The sequence below is a fragment of the Triturus cristatus genome, chromosome 11, assembly GCF_964204655.1.
Source record: "Triturus cristatus chromosome 11, aTriCri1.1, whole genome shotgun sequence".
In the NCBI taxonomy this organism is placed as follows: Eukaryota; Metazoa; Chordata; class Amphibia; order Caudata; family Salamandridae; genus Triturus; species Triturus cristatus.
In genome coordinates this window covers 103,337,629-103,351,779 of record NC_140594.1, presented here as the reverse complement: position 1 = coordinate 103,351,779, position 14,151 = coordinate 103,337,629, and the positions used below count along the sequence as shown (strand labels likewise).

Sequence of the window (14,151 nt, the reverse complement as noted above, 5' to 3'; positions counted from 1 at the left end):
TGAAAAGGCAAAAGACATCAAGGAAGCCCCTGCTCCCACCAACATGACGGAAATGCGCAGCTTCTTGGGGATGGCCAACTACTGTGGTAGGTTCATCAGAGGCCTCTCCCCGCTGCCAAGCCCTTTGAAAGAATTTACCAAAGCCACAACTCCGTGGTCGTTGGGCCCTGAACAGGATGTGGCATTTCAGGCTACAAAGGATGCACTCTCCTGCTCCACCACGCTGAGGTATTTTGGCCCGCAACAACACACCCAAATTGCTGTAGATGCCAGCCCAAAGGGGCTAGATGCGGTCCTGTTGCAAAGACCCCTGGAAGAGGATGAGTGGGCTCCAGTAGCAATTGCGAGCAGGTCATTGACAGCCATGGAAGAAAAGGTATTCGCAAATAGAGAAGGAGGCAATAGCGGTGCACCGGGGGTGCCGCCACTTCCACTTGTATGTGTATGGGAAACCATTCCTGGTCACCACTGACCACAAACCCCTACTCCTGTTGTTCACCGGCACAGCATCAAAGCAACCGCCTCGCTTCGAAAAGTGGATGCTTCAGTTGCAGGAATACAATTGCAAAATTGAGTACCACCCCGGAACGAGTAATCTGGCAGACTACCTGTCGGGTCATCCCAGAGCTGCCACAATCAGTGAATTGGAGGATGTGGAAGAAACGGAGGAATACGCCCGGTATTTGGCAGATAGATCTAGCCCGCTACCGATATCTCTGGGAGAGTTGTGCCAATTAACCAGTCAAGATGAATGTCTGCAGAAAGCGCTTGAAGCAGTGAAGATGAACCAGTGGCACCTCCTTAAAAGCCAAGGGGTGATTCTCAACTCTGAAGCGAGGTGAGTGAATGAGAGCCTGCACCAAGTGAGGCAAGAACGAAAGAACTAAGTGTGGATTCAAATGGATGCGTACTCTGAGGTCATCGGTTAGTCATTCCGACATTAGTTGACCAAAAGATTTGACTGGCCCATGCCGGGCATCAGGGGATGGTCAAAGCCAAGAGTCGTCTCAGAACTAAAGTCTGGTTTACCTCATCGATGAGAAGGTAGTGGATGCTGTGAGATCATGTCCATGTTGCCAGGCAACTGGGGAACCCAGTCATCCTGTGCCGATTATAACGGAACGGTGGCCCGAGTGGCCAAGGATCAGCACCAGCATGGATTTTGGGAGTCTTCCAGATGGAAGACACTCCTTAGTGGTGATAGATGACTATTCCAAATATCCCAAAGTGGAAGTACTGACATCCCTGAGCACTGGGGAGGCAATACCCAAAATGGAGAAAATAATGCCAACCCATGGGCTCATCAAGGAGTTAAGGACGTACAATGGTCCTGCCTACCAGAGGCAGGAGTTTGCGTCATATCTGGATTCCCTGGGAATCGTTCACAAAAAGATCACGCCAAAATGGCCACAGGCGAATGTCAAAGCTGAGCGCTTCATAAGAACACTAAACAAAGTACTCAGAATATCTGTTGTCAATGGTGACTCCTTGGATCAGTCCATATATTCCTTTCTCACGGACTACCGACAGCCTCCTTGTTGGACTTGGCCCTTTTTGCAGGGTCATCCCTAAACTTTTTGCCTTCCTCCTGCATTTTTTCTGACCTGTTGTTGGCTGTTTTATGACTCTGGGCACTTTACCACTGCTGTTCAGTGCTAAAGTGCATATGCTCTCCCCATTGTAAATGTATATGTTGGTTGGATTCCATGATTGGCTTATTTGGTTTACTATCAGACCCCAGTAAAGTGCACCATTAGTGCCCAGGGCTTGTAAATACAAATGCCGCTGGTGGGCTTGCAGCACTGGTTGTGCCACCCACAGACGCGGCCTGGTAAAAATATGCCTAAGGTCTGCCATTGCAGAACCTGCGTGCAGTCTGGTACTGACATGCTGACTGGCAAGTGCACCCACTTGCCTGTGCCTAAACCGAAAGGAAGGTATCGTCCGGCCTGAGCAACACGACTAACAGGCCCCTACGAGCCGTAGCTCGCACCGTAACGAAAGGACTGTGAACCGTACTTGCTTCTATCCCCTACGAACCGTACTGCCCAGCGTACGCTCCTTTCCCCTGCTTTGGAAAGGCTGTGGTGCGTACGGTAGTCGCGTACGTCTCCCCTGTGCGGTGTGTACTGTTCGCTTGTATCCAGCGCTTCGAATCAAGATTGCCGATCTCATGGTACTGCGCGAACGCCGCGACGAACATTGAACGCACCGTACCTACGCACCGTCCCCTGAAGCCCTGCACGCCCAAGGTCTAACGTACCGTAGTACGCATCGCACCAGGAGGACAACGCACCGTACATCGCGCTTGATGTCAGCGCAGCATCCGTGACAAACTCACCAAAAGTAAAGGTACTGTGCCTGTTTGTACTGTAGGGAGTACGCTTCATCCCGAAGCGCCTACAGTGCGTGTGAGACCTGTTCCCAAGCAGTTTTTACCACGTACGAAGCGTACGGCAAGGAACGCAGCGCACAGAACTTTAAAACTACGCTAAAACCAAGAACTCTTTGTCTAATAAGTATTGTGGGCCGTTTAAACGTTATCTGGTTTTGTGCTAAGCCTAAACTATATATATCAAGTGTTATTTTTTATATATCCCAGTGTGGAGTCCATTTGTGGGGTTGTCACTGAGTTACTGTGTGTGTGTTCACAAATGCTTAACCTAAACGCTCTGAGATAGGCCTTGTCTGCTCGCGCCAAGCTACCTAGAGGGTGAGCAGGGGTTATTGTTGGAGTGTACCCCCTACCCTGACTGGAGGAAAGGTTCCCTGTTTGACACAAGTACTTACCTGTGCCAACCAGAGAACCCGGATTCTAACACTCCTCATGCCACCACCAGCCGCGCCCCTCAACATCTGTCAATGGGATGAGTGGTGAGTGACTCAATCCCACACCACCCCCAATGGGCTCCCGAGAGCATTGATTACCAAAAGGTGGACAGCAGGTGGAAGCAGTAAAATGATCAGATCAGCCGACAGCGCCGAGCAAGATGGTCACGTCTCAAGGTGGGTGACCTGGTATTGGACAAGGACAGACATCCTGGCAGTAAGTTCAGAACCCTGGTGCATCACCCACATACATGGCACACAAGCCATGACACAAAAGGGCCAAGAACTGGTCACAAGGAATGTGTCCGCATTCAACAAGTTTCATAGGTGTCCTGGTTCCCCAACAGCCAGCCCAGATGGGAGCACCAATGGGAGAGATAGGGATGAATTGTCTGAAGTGGAATTCGAGACTGGTCAAGCTAACCCTTCAGATCTCTCTCCCAGAAGCCAGGAGGTGAGCCAAAGCACGACGGCAGGGCCCGCGTGCTCTGTTGAGGACAGCGACAATAGCCAGGAGTGCCGGAGCCAGTATAGACTGAGACAAATCCAGAACCGTCTAGTCATCTGCGAGATTTCCATTGCTAGCTAAGTATTTGGTGAGGCTGCCTGTGGGCTGTTGGCTGTTTGTGGGTTGTGATTCTATAGTATAATGATAATATTTGCATTAAAGGTTTCCATGTTCATTTTGGGGAAGAATGTTATATCACTCATCGTGATATCTTCCGGAAGGCTGGTGCATTGTTTGGTAACCGCTGGGGGGTGTCCGAAGACCCACCCCAGCGGCGTATATGCTGCACGTTATGTGGGCAGGGAATTAATAAATAGGCGTGCCCGCGGGTCATTCCCAGGCTACGCGAGCAGGCAGTGAAAGCTCAAAGTGTGTGTGCATGTTTATTTCGGCCTACAAAGTGTGGCCAGGGTAATGGCGAGCAGAAAAAGATTGCGGCCCAAAGATGTTCCCGGGATTACCAAGCCAGCAGTCCTGACACAACAAAGTCCACGCAATCCACACATGTGTAGCGGAAGCTAAAGTTTCTTGTAGATTGGAAGAATTACCCACCTAGTGAGGAATCCTGGGGAGCTACTATTCGGTTCATGCTCCTGTGTTGATCTAACAATTTTTTAAGAAATTTTAGACACACCCACAGTATCAGAAGGGAGTCATACTGTTGCACTGTGGTGCTGCACTGCGGCTGTGGTGACCGTCTCTCCCGGTTTTTTAACTTGACACATGTGGGCAGCCACATTTGGGGAAGGAAAGGCGTGATGCAGCATGGCTGGGGTTTTCCTCAGCCTCTTACCTGGCAACGCATTCTCATCTGCTGTGCCGTCACCCATCCAGGCTCTCTGAGGGACAAACAGTGACGTCACAGTCTTCTTTTGCTAAGCATTCCATGGGCCAAGTTTCTCAACCTACTTCCCGGTCCAAGATGGCTGCCAGTTTTTCAATTCTGTTATACAGGGTTCCAATTGGATGTTCAGTTGAATGGTGGAATACTCCTGCTCTTCTCCCTATATAACAGGGAGCTAAGGAACACTTCTCAGAACAACAGCGCTGCAACACATTCTTAAAAGTTATTTTTTCAGTGAGTTCAATGCACCCAGGTCTACTTTTTGTTCCAGTTTCTTTCCTTCTAACTTCCTAGATTCCTTAAGGATAACTCAACGTCATGTTGTAAGTAGCTCCTGCAATTCTCCTTGTCCGCCTTAAAGGATCCTTTTCACTAGATTTCTGGAGGTTTTTTTTACATTTGCCCTTTTTTCCTCCTTAGGGCGCCTTCTAAAGATTACTGGGCTTGTGCATTACACCAGCATCACCATGGGTAATGGAAGGGGTCGGCCTAACCTTTGGCAGATGAAGACCAGAAGACCGAAGGAGACTTTACACCCTGCCCTTGACATATGATGTCCTTGTTGACAAAGGCCCAACTTTTAGGCTAACTACAGATAAAGCAAAGAGTAAAAAAACAGATATGGGAATATGGGAAAAACAAGCAGGTTCAGATCACCCATGAACTGAGCTCAAGCTTAACACTTTGTTCCATCTAGGTCCCTAGGTCTCGAACCATACAGCCAAGCCCTCTTCTATAATGCCCTGCTGCACTAATAGCTATCACTTTGTAAGTTCTTGATACAATAGAATATCTGTTGGCCATTGGGTAAGACGAAGCTGATGGAAATGGCTAAGTCTGTGCTGTGGAAGAAAGATAGAAAACCTGGTAGCTTTTGTACTTGTGTTGCTGTAAAGCCATAGCTTTAAGCCCCTCTTATACCTTTTCTGGGAAAATTTGCTAAACATTTCCCCCATGGCAAAATAGCACAGGACGTAGCGTTTTGAAAAGGGGCTATATTCCAAAGAGATTACCTCTATAGGATTCAAAAAGAGGAATAATCACTGACAATGCTGTTTCTGCTCTTATTCCTGCTTATTTTCGCAGACAAAATGTCAGAGTGAAAGGAAAGAGGAATTGCATGTTTTAGGCAAAAATGGTAATGGCATACCTATTCCATAGCAGAAGGTCAAGTGGAGCATGTGAGCACTAAGAGGACATACATTCACAAATATCCAACCACAAAGCAGCTGAAACCCCAGGGAGAAGAGTGGAGGTACCTGCATTTATGCCATAGAAGAAGCGGCCAATCAGAATCATTTCAAAGGATCCTGCCATCTTGCTGCACCCAACAATCAGTGATGCCCCAATTACGAACAAATTATTCCACTGCTGTATTTTCCTCCTGAAAAGACACACAGATGATGTAGTTTCAGAATTCCACTGAAGTCGTTTAACTCAAAATCTGAACATGAAGGTCAAACACAGAGGCTGGATGCATTGCAGCAAAAACAATTTGAGATACAGGAGTGATATCAGGCGAGATATGCCAGTGGTCATGGTTCACAAATCAATAACAGAAAAAAAGTCTTATATCTCCTGTGGGGCTTAGGTAGAATCATGTGAAACTCAGTGGGTGACATATGCACACAGGCTTGTGGAGTGGTAAAAAAAATGTAATATTGTTTTACCATTGACAAATGGGGATCACTGACAGAATATCGACGGACAGAATATCAAGCTACAGGAATATCGAGTCTACAATATCGATTGACAGAGTATTGACAGCCTATCTCTACAATGGTAAGTACAAAATTATCGAAACCAAAATATCGTTGTTTAAAATATCGTTGTTAAAAATATTGTTTTTTTAAAATGACTTAAAAATAATATAAAATATTAAATAATAGATATAATTAATAAAAACAAAGAATTATTTAAAAATGTTAAAAACTGATAAATGATAAATGTAATATAAAAATATTAAACAAACATATTGTAACATCCAATAAATGAAAGATAACTCCTTAATTGCTGTGTCAGGATGTATGTTTATTCTCGGTAATAAATAATCAGGTACAGCATACAGATAGGGCAGTAATCCAGGTTCCAGTGAAGGCTCCAATAAAGACCCCACCGGGAGCTGCTGCTCTGCTGCTCAGCCTCAAAGATAACTGACAAAATCTACATAAACTTACACAGATAGAACAGTCCATGACATCACAGAGACTGGCTGAGCAGCAGAGAACCAGACACTAAGAAAGGACAAAGAGGAGGGAAAGAAGGATGCAACGCATATTTAAAAAAAAATATATATTAACTTAATATTATTAATAAATATTTTATTTAATTATAAAATGTTAGAAACATAAGAAAAGTTATAAATATATATATTTATATATATAAACATGTAATATAAATATAAAAATAAAATATACATAGAAAAAAATAAAATATTATAATTAATAATAATTTAAAAAAAAATATTTTACACTACATTAACTATAAAAGTAGGGAAATGTTGGGTAGCATAGGAGATACAATTACTATTCCCACTACAGAAGTTGCAACAGTAGGGAAAGTGTTGGATACCAGGTAGGTAAAAATTACTATTCCCACTCCAACGAGTGTAACAGTAGGAAACGTTTTAGATAGCAAGTGGGTAAAAATTACTATACCAACTCCAATAAGTGCAACAGTAGGGTAAAGTGTTGGATAGCGAGTAGATAAAAATTACTATTCCCACTCCAGCGAGTGCAACAGTAGGGAAAGTGTTGGATAGCAGGTATGTAAAAATTACTATTCCCACTCCAGTGAGTGCAACAGTGTTAAAGATTGCAGGAATTTGTTAGCATGAGCTGAAAGCCATTTTGTACCTGGCAGCCATTATAGTTACCTATGTGCTAGCAATTTGCTTTCTCCCTCTTCCAGAACCTCGCACATGCTCAGAAAGGCCTAGCTAGTAGAATGCACCTGCTCCTAGTATAGAACTGTCAGGCTATTCTAACTGATGTCAGCAACTCATTACTCCTCCTACTTGTTGACTGTACATTTTCTGTATGACCATCTATATGTGTAACTCTTCTCATGTGTACTTGTACCACCTTCTTTTGAGCCCCTGTGTGGGTATATAAGGCCCCTGTTCTCTGTACTCCTTAGAATGCCTCCTACAGTGACTAGAGGGATATGTGTGACGAAATCTCCCTAATGCGAGGTTTAATAAATGCATTGTTTTTGTATTACAGCTTCTGTGCCAATCTCTTCTTTGTTGGTTTAAAAGGACCAGGTGTAGCAGTGAAACCCCTGAGAAGGTTCATATTTCTACAACAGTAGGTAAAGTTTTGGATAGCAGGTATGTAAAAATTACTATTCCCTCTAAATACTAATTTCCTCAAAAACAGCAGAACAACCCACAACACCTTTCTGAATAAAGATGTATCTTTTTGCAAATTGGCTGTCATTCTGTCCAGTCATTTTTTTCTGTATCAAATGTAAAATTTCCCATGTCCATGTCCCAATCGCAGTTTTGAGACCCAAGCCCTGTTTTTTACTTCTGCTTGAGGGATCGGCACTGCTTACGCCATCCTATAGCAAACAGTGTGCTTACTTTGAACAAGCAAGAGCCCTTTGCTCTCTCTTTTTCAAAGCGACCACACAGAGGGCCCGATTCACAGAACTAACTTAAGACAAAATCTTAACAGTCGTAAGACAGACTTAAGACAGTCTTAAGACAGACTTAAGACAGTCTTAAGAGAGACTTAAGACAAACTTAAGACAGACTTAAGACAGAATTAAGACAGACTTAAGACAAACTTAAGAAAAAATCCTAACTTAAGTCTGTCTTAAGTCTGTCTTAAGTCTGTCTTAAATTTGTCTTAAGTCTGTCTTAAGACTGTCTTAAGTCTGTCTTAAGTCTGTCTTAAGTCTGTCTTAAGTCTGTCTTAAGTCTGTCTTAAGTTTGTCTTAAGACAAACTTAAGACAAAATCCTAACTTCTGTGAATACCAAAAGTAGTAAGTTTAGGATTTTGTCTTAAGTCAGTTCTGTGAATCGGGCCCTTTGTTTTTACCCCCAAGGATCTGCTCGTCACGAACTACTTAGGGGTAAACAGCCATGCCGGCTCCCGCAGGAGGCGGGAGCTGGCCAGGACCGTGGGAGGAACCAGCTGACCATGCCCTGGGGATGGGGTCCCTGGGCCATAATAGGCCTGGGAGGGGGGTCACTCGGCCCCCCTCCCTTTTTCTCTTTTAAAAAAAAATGACCTGTCACTGGGTATGAGGTCCCCGGGGCCGAAATCGCACTGGCGAGGCAGGCTGCATGACCCCCTCCCCTTTCTAACTATAACCAAAAAGAAAGGCCTGGCCATGGGGATAGGGTCGCTGATGCCAAAATAGGCCTCAGGAGGGGGACTGTTTGGTCCCTCTCCTAATTTATTTTAATTCTTATTAAAAATGGGTAAGGCCCCAGGGTGATGGGGTTACTGGGGCCCAAAAGGATCAAGGGAAGTGGGGCCACACAGCCTCCCTTCCTAAGATACAAAACAAATCTGAAGCCGGCAACTTGTTGGAGGCCATGCCCCCTTTCTCCACCACTTCTCAAGCGCTTCCTGGCATGCTCTTGGTTGGGAGACGAAGTCCCCTTCGCTGCCAAGGGTTGTTAGGGGCCAAATAGCCCACCTGTTACCTCCAGTAAACTCCACATAGTGGGATTGATGAGAGGTGGTCGGAGGCCAGGTCACTTTTTCCACCACTCAGCAAACGCGCCTCTTGGCACAAGTCTACCATTCTCGAGGTCATAAACACAGCACTACCAGTAAGTCCAGAAGACACTCACTGATTCATAGGTCTGCACACACATTCACTCACTCACCCATACAGCCACTCATACACCCAGTCACTCACCAATACAGCCTCTGATATATCTACTCATACATCCATACAGACACTCACACACCACCACTCACCCATAGAGCTACTCACACACCGAGTCATTCACCCAAAGAGTCAATCACACTGCCACTAACTCACCTATACAGTTATACACACACCACCTCACCTATTCATACAGATACTAGCACATAGGTACTCTCTTATACAATCACTAATACAAGCACACACTCATCCATATAGCCACTCTCACAATCACTCACTAACACATACAATCACTTATATACTCCAACACTCAGATATACTACCTTTCACATATGCAGTTACTCTCCCATATACCACTGAGACATCCATTCACTCACTGACGCAGCCATACACACACTCACTCACCCATACAGCCCCTCGCAGATGCAGTCATGAACCATACACCCAGTGATTCACCTACTCACTGGAAGAATGGATTGCGGTCGCGCGAGTTATAGTTAGCTGAACTAACTATAACGGTGGAATTTCAATGGTTTTGTATGAGTGAAATGTCCAGCTAACTATAACATGTGTGAAACCTATGGTTTTTTGAGTGAATTTGCAAGGTTTTTTAAATGCTAATTCCTAACTATAACGTGTGTGAAACCTATGGTTTTTTCAGTGAATTTGCAAGGTTTTTTAAATGCTAATTCCTAACTATAACGTGTGTGAAACCTATGGTTTTTTAAGTGAATTTGCAAGGTTTTTTAAATGCTAATTTCTAACTATAACGTGTGTGAAACCTATGGTTTTTTTAGTGAATTTGTAAGGTTTTTTAAATGCTAATTTATGTATGTATTATTATATTTTTTATATATTTATTTTACAATAAACTACCTATGTTTATAGTTATAGATTGCCTGTATCCTGTAATATGGAATGGCTCAGCTCTTTTTTTTTTTATTTGGATAAAGTTGAACAGCATAGTTAATATCTTCTATAAACTTATAAACAGTTTAAAATGTTTTTTTTTTTTAAGGGTTTTTCACGGTGCGCGCACGGTGCGCGCACCGGTAATTTTTTTTATTAAACAAAATGTTTTTTTAGATTTACGAGGTCCTTTAGGGACCCCCTGAGAAGGTCTAGGGCGTCAGGGAGTGACTTCCCTGCCTCCTTTTCATGTTTTAGAAATTGGGTTAAAAGTAATTCATTTCTGATGCATGCGTGCACCGTGCGCGCATGCGTGCGAGCACCGTGCGCGAACGGCAAGTCATGTCATTAAGAAACAACACTTTTCATTGGTTCATAGTAGTTTCTGTTCCAGAATCTTCAAACACCACACCCACTCCCCTCACTATTTCTTCTTATTTCCTGGGACAAGGAGCTGAACAGCTATTCTAGTACAATTTTAATTGAAAATGGCAGAACAGCAGTCTACTTAAGGGAGTGAGGAGGAGACCTTTGTGGTACCACCAAGGCAGACCAAACAAAAAGACTCTTTTATCTGGAAATTCTTCACCTTTCCAGAGGGCCAAAAGAAGGTCAATGCCCCGAAGGTGACATGCACTATTTGTGGAAGTGTGTTATCCAGAGGAGATCCCACCAAGAAATACTCGTTTAGTATTTATTCAATGTTGAGACACTTCAAGACGGTGCATCCTGTACCTTATGCTCGAGAGTCAACTAGAGCCCTAAGAGACAACCTTCCACCTGCTCAGCGGAGCACATCATCTGCGGCCGCAGATTCTCCATGTACCAGGTCACTGGACATCCGCCCACTTTTCCAGAAGGTGCACATACATTGTAATGTGTGCAATGCTGTTCTTTGCTACGCTGAGAGCAGTATTAACTTGATCGAAAACAAAATACAGCAGCACACATGCTCCAACCCATCATTTTTTTCATTTATTGTTTTTGTTCCTGTTGAACAGTTTTTCATTACCAGTTTTTTTTTGGTGCTCTAAAAAAATCAAAAAAAATACAAAAATTGTTAAAAAACTAAACAAAAAAAATACAAAACAAAAAAGACGAAAAAAATAGTTCTTTTCAGAACTCACTTCACTTCTCCAAGAAGAGCTATATTCCTAATATACTGGGCCTCATGTAGGTAAATAAAATTTAACGATTCTTAAATACCGAACCGTACCGAATCGGTATTTAAGAATCGGTAAGTTATATGTAGGTAATAATTCGGTAATATTTACTGAATCGGTAACATTCGGTATTCAAGAATCGGAATTTACCGAATCGGTAAATACCGCGGTGGTATACCGAGGTGGTATTTACCGAATCGGTAAATACCGAATCGGTATTTACCGAATCGGGAAAAGAAAATCACATGACTGGATGAAACAGCCAATCCTGTGCAACCACACCCCACCCAACCAGGAAGTGGCCACACCCAGGCAGGTGCACACAATCAACAGACTCTGGAGAGGCTTGGAGTGCAGAGGAGAGGCAGGGAGCCAGTGCCTGTTTGTGCAGCTCAAAATCATCATGTCCAGCCAGAGGACACAGAGAGATGGAGGGGAAAGGAGGAGGAAGATAAAATTCAGCCCCAAGGAACTCCAGGTGCTAGTGGAGGAGGTGGTGAAGCAGCACCAGAAGCTGTTTGGGAGGCAGTCCCTGCAAGTGCCGGAGTCTGAGAAGCGCAATATATGGCTGGGTATCCAGGCGCAGGTCAATGCTGTGGGAGTGACCCATAGGGACATTGAGGTACTCGAAAAGCGCTGGTACGACCTGAGGATTGTGACACAGAGGAAGATGGGGGAAATACAGAAGGAGGCCAGCCAGACTGGAGGTGGAATCAACAGGGCACCTGCCCTCACCGAACTGGAGGAGCTGGTGGAGGCCACAATAGAGCACAAGAGCGTCGTGGGGCATGGAGATGCCGACAGCTCTGCCAGAGCCGCCACCCAACAAGGTAAGACGAATGCACAGCAATGTAGCCCCTCCTACCCCTATCCCACATCCCCCATTGTGAAATGAGTATCCCACTCCAGTCCATGTGTTAGTGCAGACAGGCAATGCATTATGGGAGATGTAGTCAGGGAACCCCCAACCATGAAGTGAATAGCACAGGACAACAATGCATGGTACACACATTAGCCAAAAGCAGGCAGAGGACAATGTGAGAGTGTTACATGAATTTATTGTGATGCTTGCAATGCAGCCCTTCAGGTACACTGAGCTGATGTTGCATTTCTGTCCACAGATGTAACATCGCGCAGGACTGCACATGGTACAGGAGAGAGGGCACACCGGCAAGACAGGTCAGCTCTGGCCAGCACGAGTACTGCACAGCCAGCATCACCACCACCACAGCCTGCATCACCACCACCACAGCCTGCATCACCACCACCATAGCCCGCATCACCACTCATGCATGAGTCACCGGCCACATCACCACTTGCAATTGTGATGCCGAGGAGGCGTGCTGCTGGCAGGTTGGCAGCGTTAGAGACCTCATCCGATGACAGCAGGGGCCCGGAGCCAAACACAATGCCCCAGGATGGGAGCAATGCCACTGTGCCCTTCACCTCACAGGGAGCACACAAGGGTGCAAGACGGCGCCGCAGGTCGCGGGTTCAGAGTCCACCAGCAGACGGTGACAGCCATGGGGTCTTTGCGGGACTCGAGGGCAACATGCTCAAGCAGCAGCACCTACAAACAAAGGCAGTCATGTCAGTTCAGCGGCATGTGCGGGGACTGAGAACCACATTCAAAAACATGGACAGGAACATCAGCGCAATGGCGGCGGGGATTACTGACATGGCAGCGGGCCTGCGGGACATGTCACAGTCCATGAAGCTGTTGTGCAGCAAGTTAGACGCAGATAGGGCTGCAAGGCGCCGGGAACGGCAGAGGGGAGACAGGCACACCAGGGCACTCAACCGCCTGGCAACTGCAACTTCACTACTCTGCCGGCGCTCAGTGAACATGCAGGAGGGCCTGACACACTGCAGCAGCGACGTTACTAGGGGGATGGTGCAGGTCACTAGTGCCCTGGAGGTGCTATTGACCAGTCAGGCGGCCACAAGTGGTGCAGGGGATGCTGCTGAAAGCATCGACACCAGCAGCAGGAGCAGCATAACACCCCCGGTCCCAGAAACACGCAGGAGCAGCAGGCGGCATGGGGCTGGCACCAGTGAGGAGGCTGAATCTGTGCCATCCCACACTGTAGCGCGTGGCCGCAAACATTGATGCTGCTCCGCGTAGCAAAAGACAATTGGGTGACGTAACCCTGGACTTCAAACTTGTCAATACGCAATGTTGCCAGATTGGCATAATCTTGGTTTCGTGGCGTAGTGCCGCATTATTAAAGAACGTCATGACATACAACAACTGGCTGTGTCTCCTTACTTACTCAGAAATAGTTGCATGTGATCTCTGCCCGTCTCTCTCTCCCATCTGTTGCTGTTGGCACTCCAGCAGCGTTGTCCTCTGGCTGACCTGAATCATCATCATTGTCCTCAAAATCTGTTAGTTCCACCTCTGTACCTCTCTTTGTGGCAAGGTTGTGCAGCATTGCACAAGTGGCAATGATCTTGCAACAGATGATGGGTGTGTACTGGCGTGCGCCTCCGCTTTTGTGGAGGCAGCGGAACCTGCTTTTCAATAGTCCAAACGTGCGCTCCACCACGTTGCGTGTAGATTTGTGTGCCACGTTATAACGTCTCTCACTCTGGGTTGATGGGTGTGTAGGTAGGGAGTGAGGATGAATGACCGCACGGCATATGCACTGTCGCCTAGGTGAGTGAAAGGGAACCATCAGTCACATGTCTCAATACACCATGATTTGCAAGTCTCATGGGGCGTCACTGTTACTTACCTAGCAGGTATCCGTCTCCAAATTCTCCAGCAAGCAGTCGTGTGTAGATCCCACTGTTCTGGAAGATGTAGGAGTCGTGGGTGCTCCCAGGAAACTTCGCAACAATATCAGTGATGATGTTCCCTGCATTGCAGATTACCTGCACATTGATGGAGTGGGTGGACTTTCTGTTCCTGTAGATGTGCTCTGTAGCAGCTGGTGGGCAGATTGGGATGTGTGTGCCATCAATACAGCCAATGACATGGGGGAACTGTGCCATGTGATAAAAGTCAGTTTTAGTTTTCTGCAGTCCAGCCTGTGTGTTTGGGAAG

At 45.8% G+C, this 14,151-nt stretch overlaps 1 protein-coding gene across 3 annotated transcripts in view; it reads right to left on the bottom strand.

Annotated features, from left to right (window-relative positions):
- Positions 1-14,151, bottom strand: part of LOC146783420 (solute carrier family 2, facilitated glucose transporter member 11-like) — a 617,692-nt gene that overhangs the window by 355,437 nt on the left and 248,104 nt on the right. For all 3 annotated transcript variants that reach the window (XM_085636133.1, XM_085636132.1, XM_085636134.1), the window contains exon 4: positions 5,441-5,565. In XM_085636133.1, the coding sequence (XP_085492259.1) occupies positions 5,441-5,565 (125 nt within the window). The remainder of the gene's footprint in view (positions 1-5,440; positions 5,566-14,151) is intronic.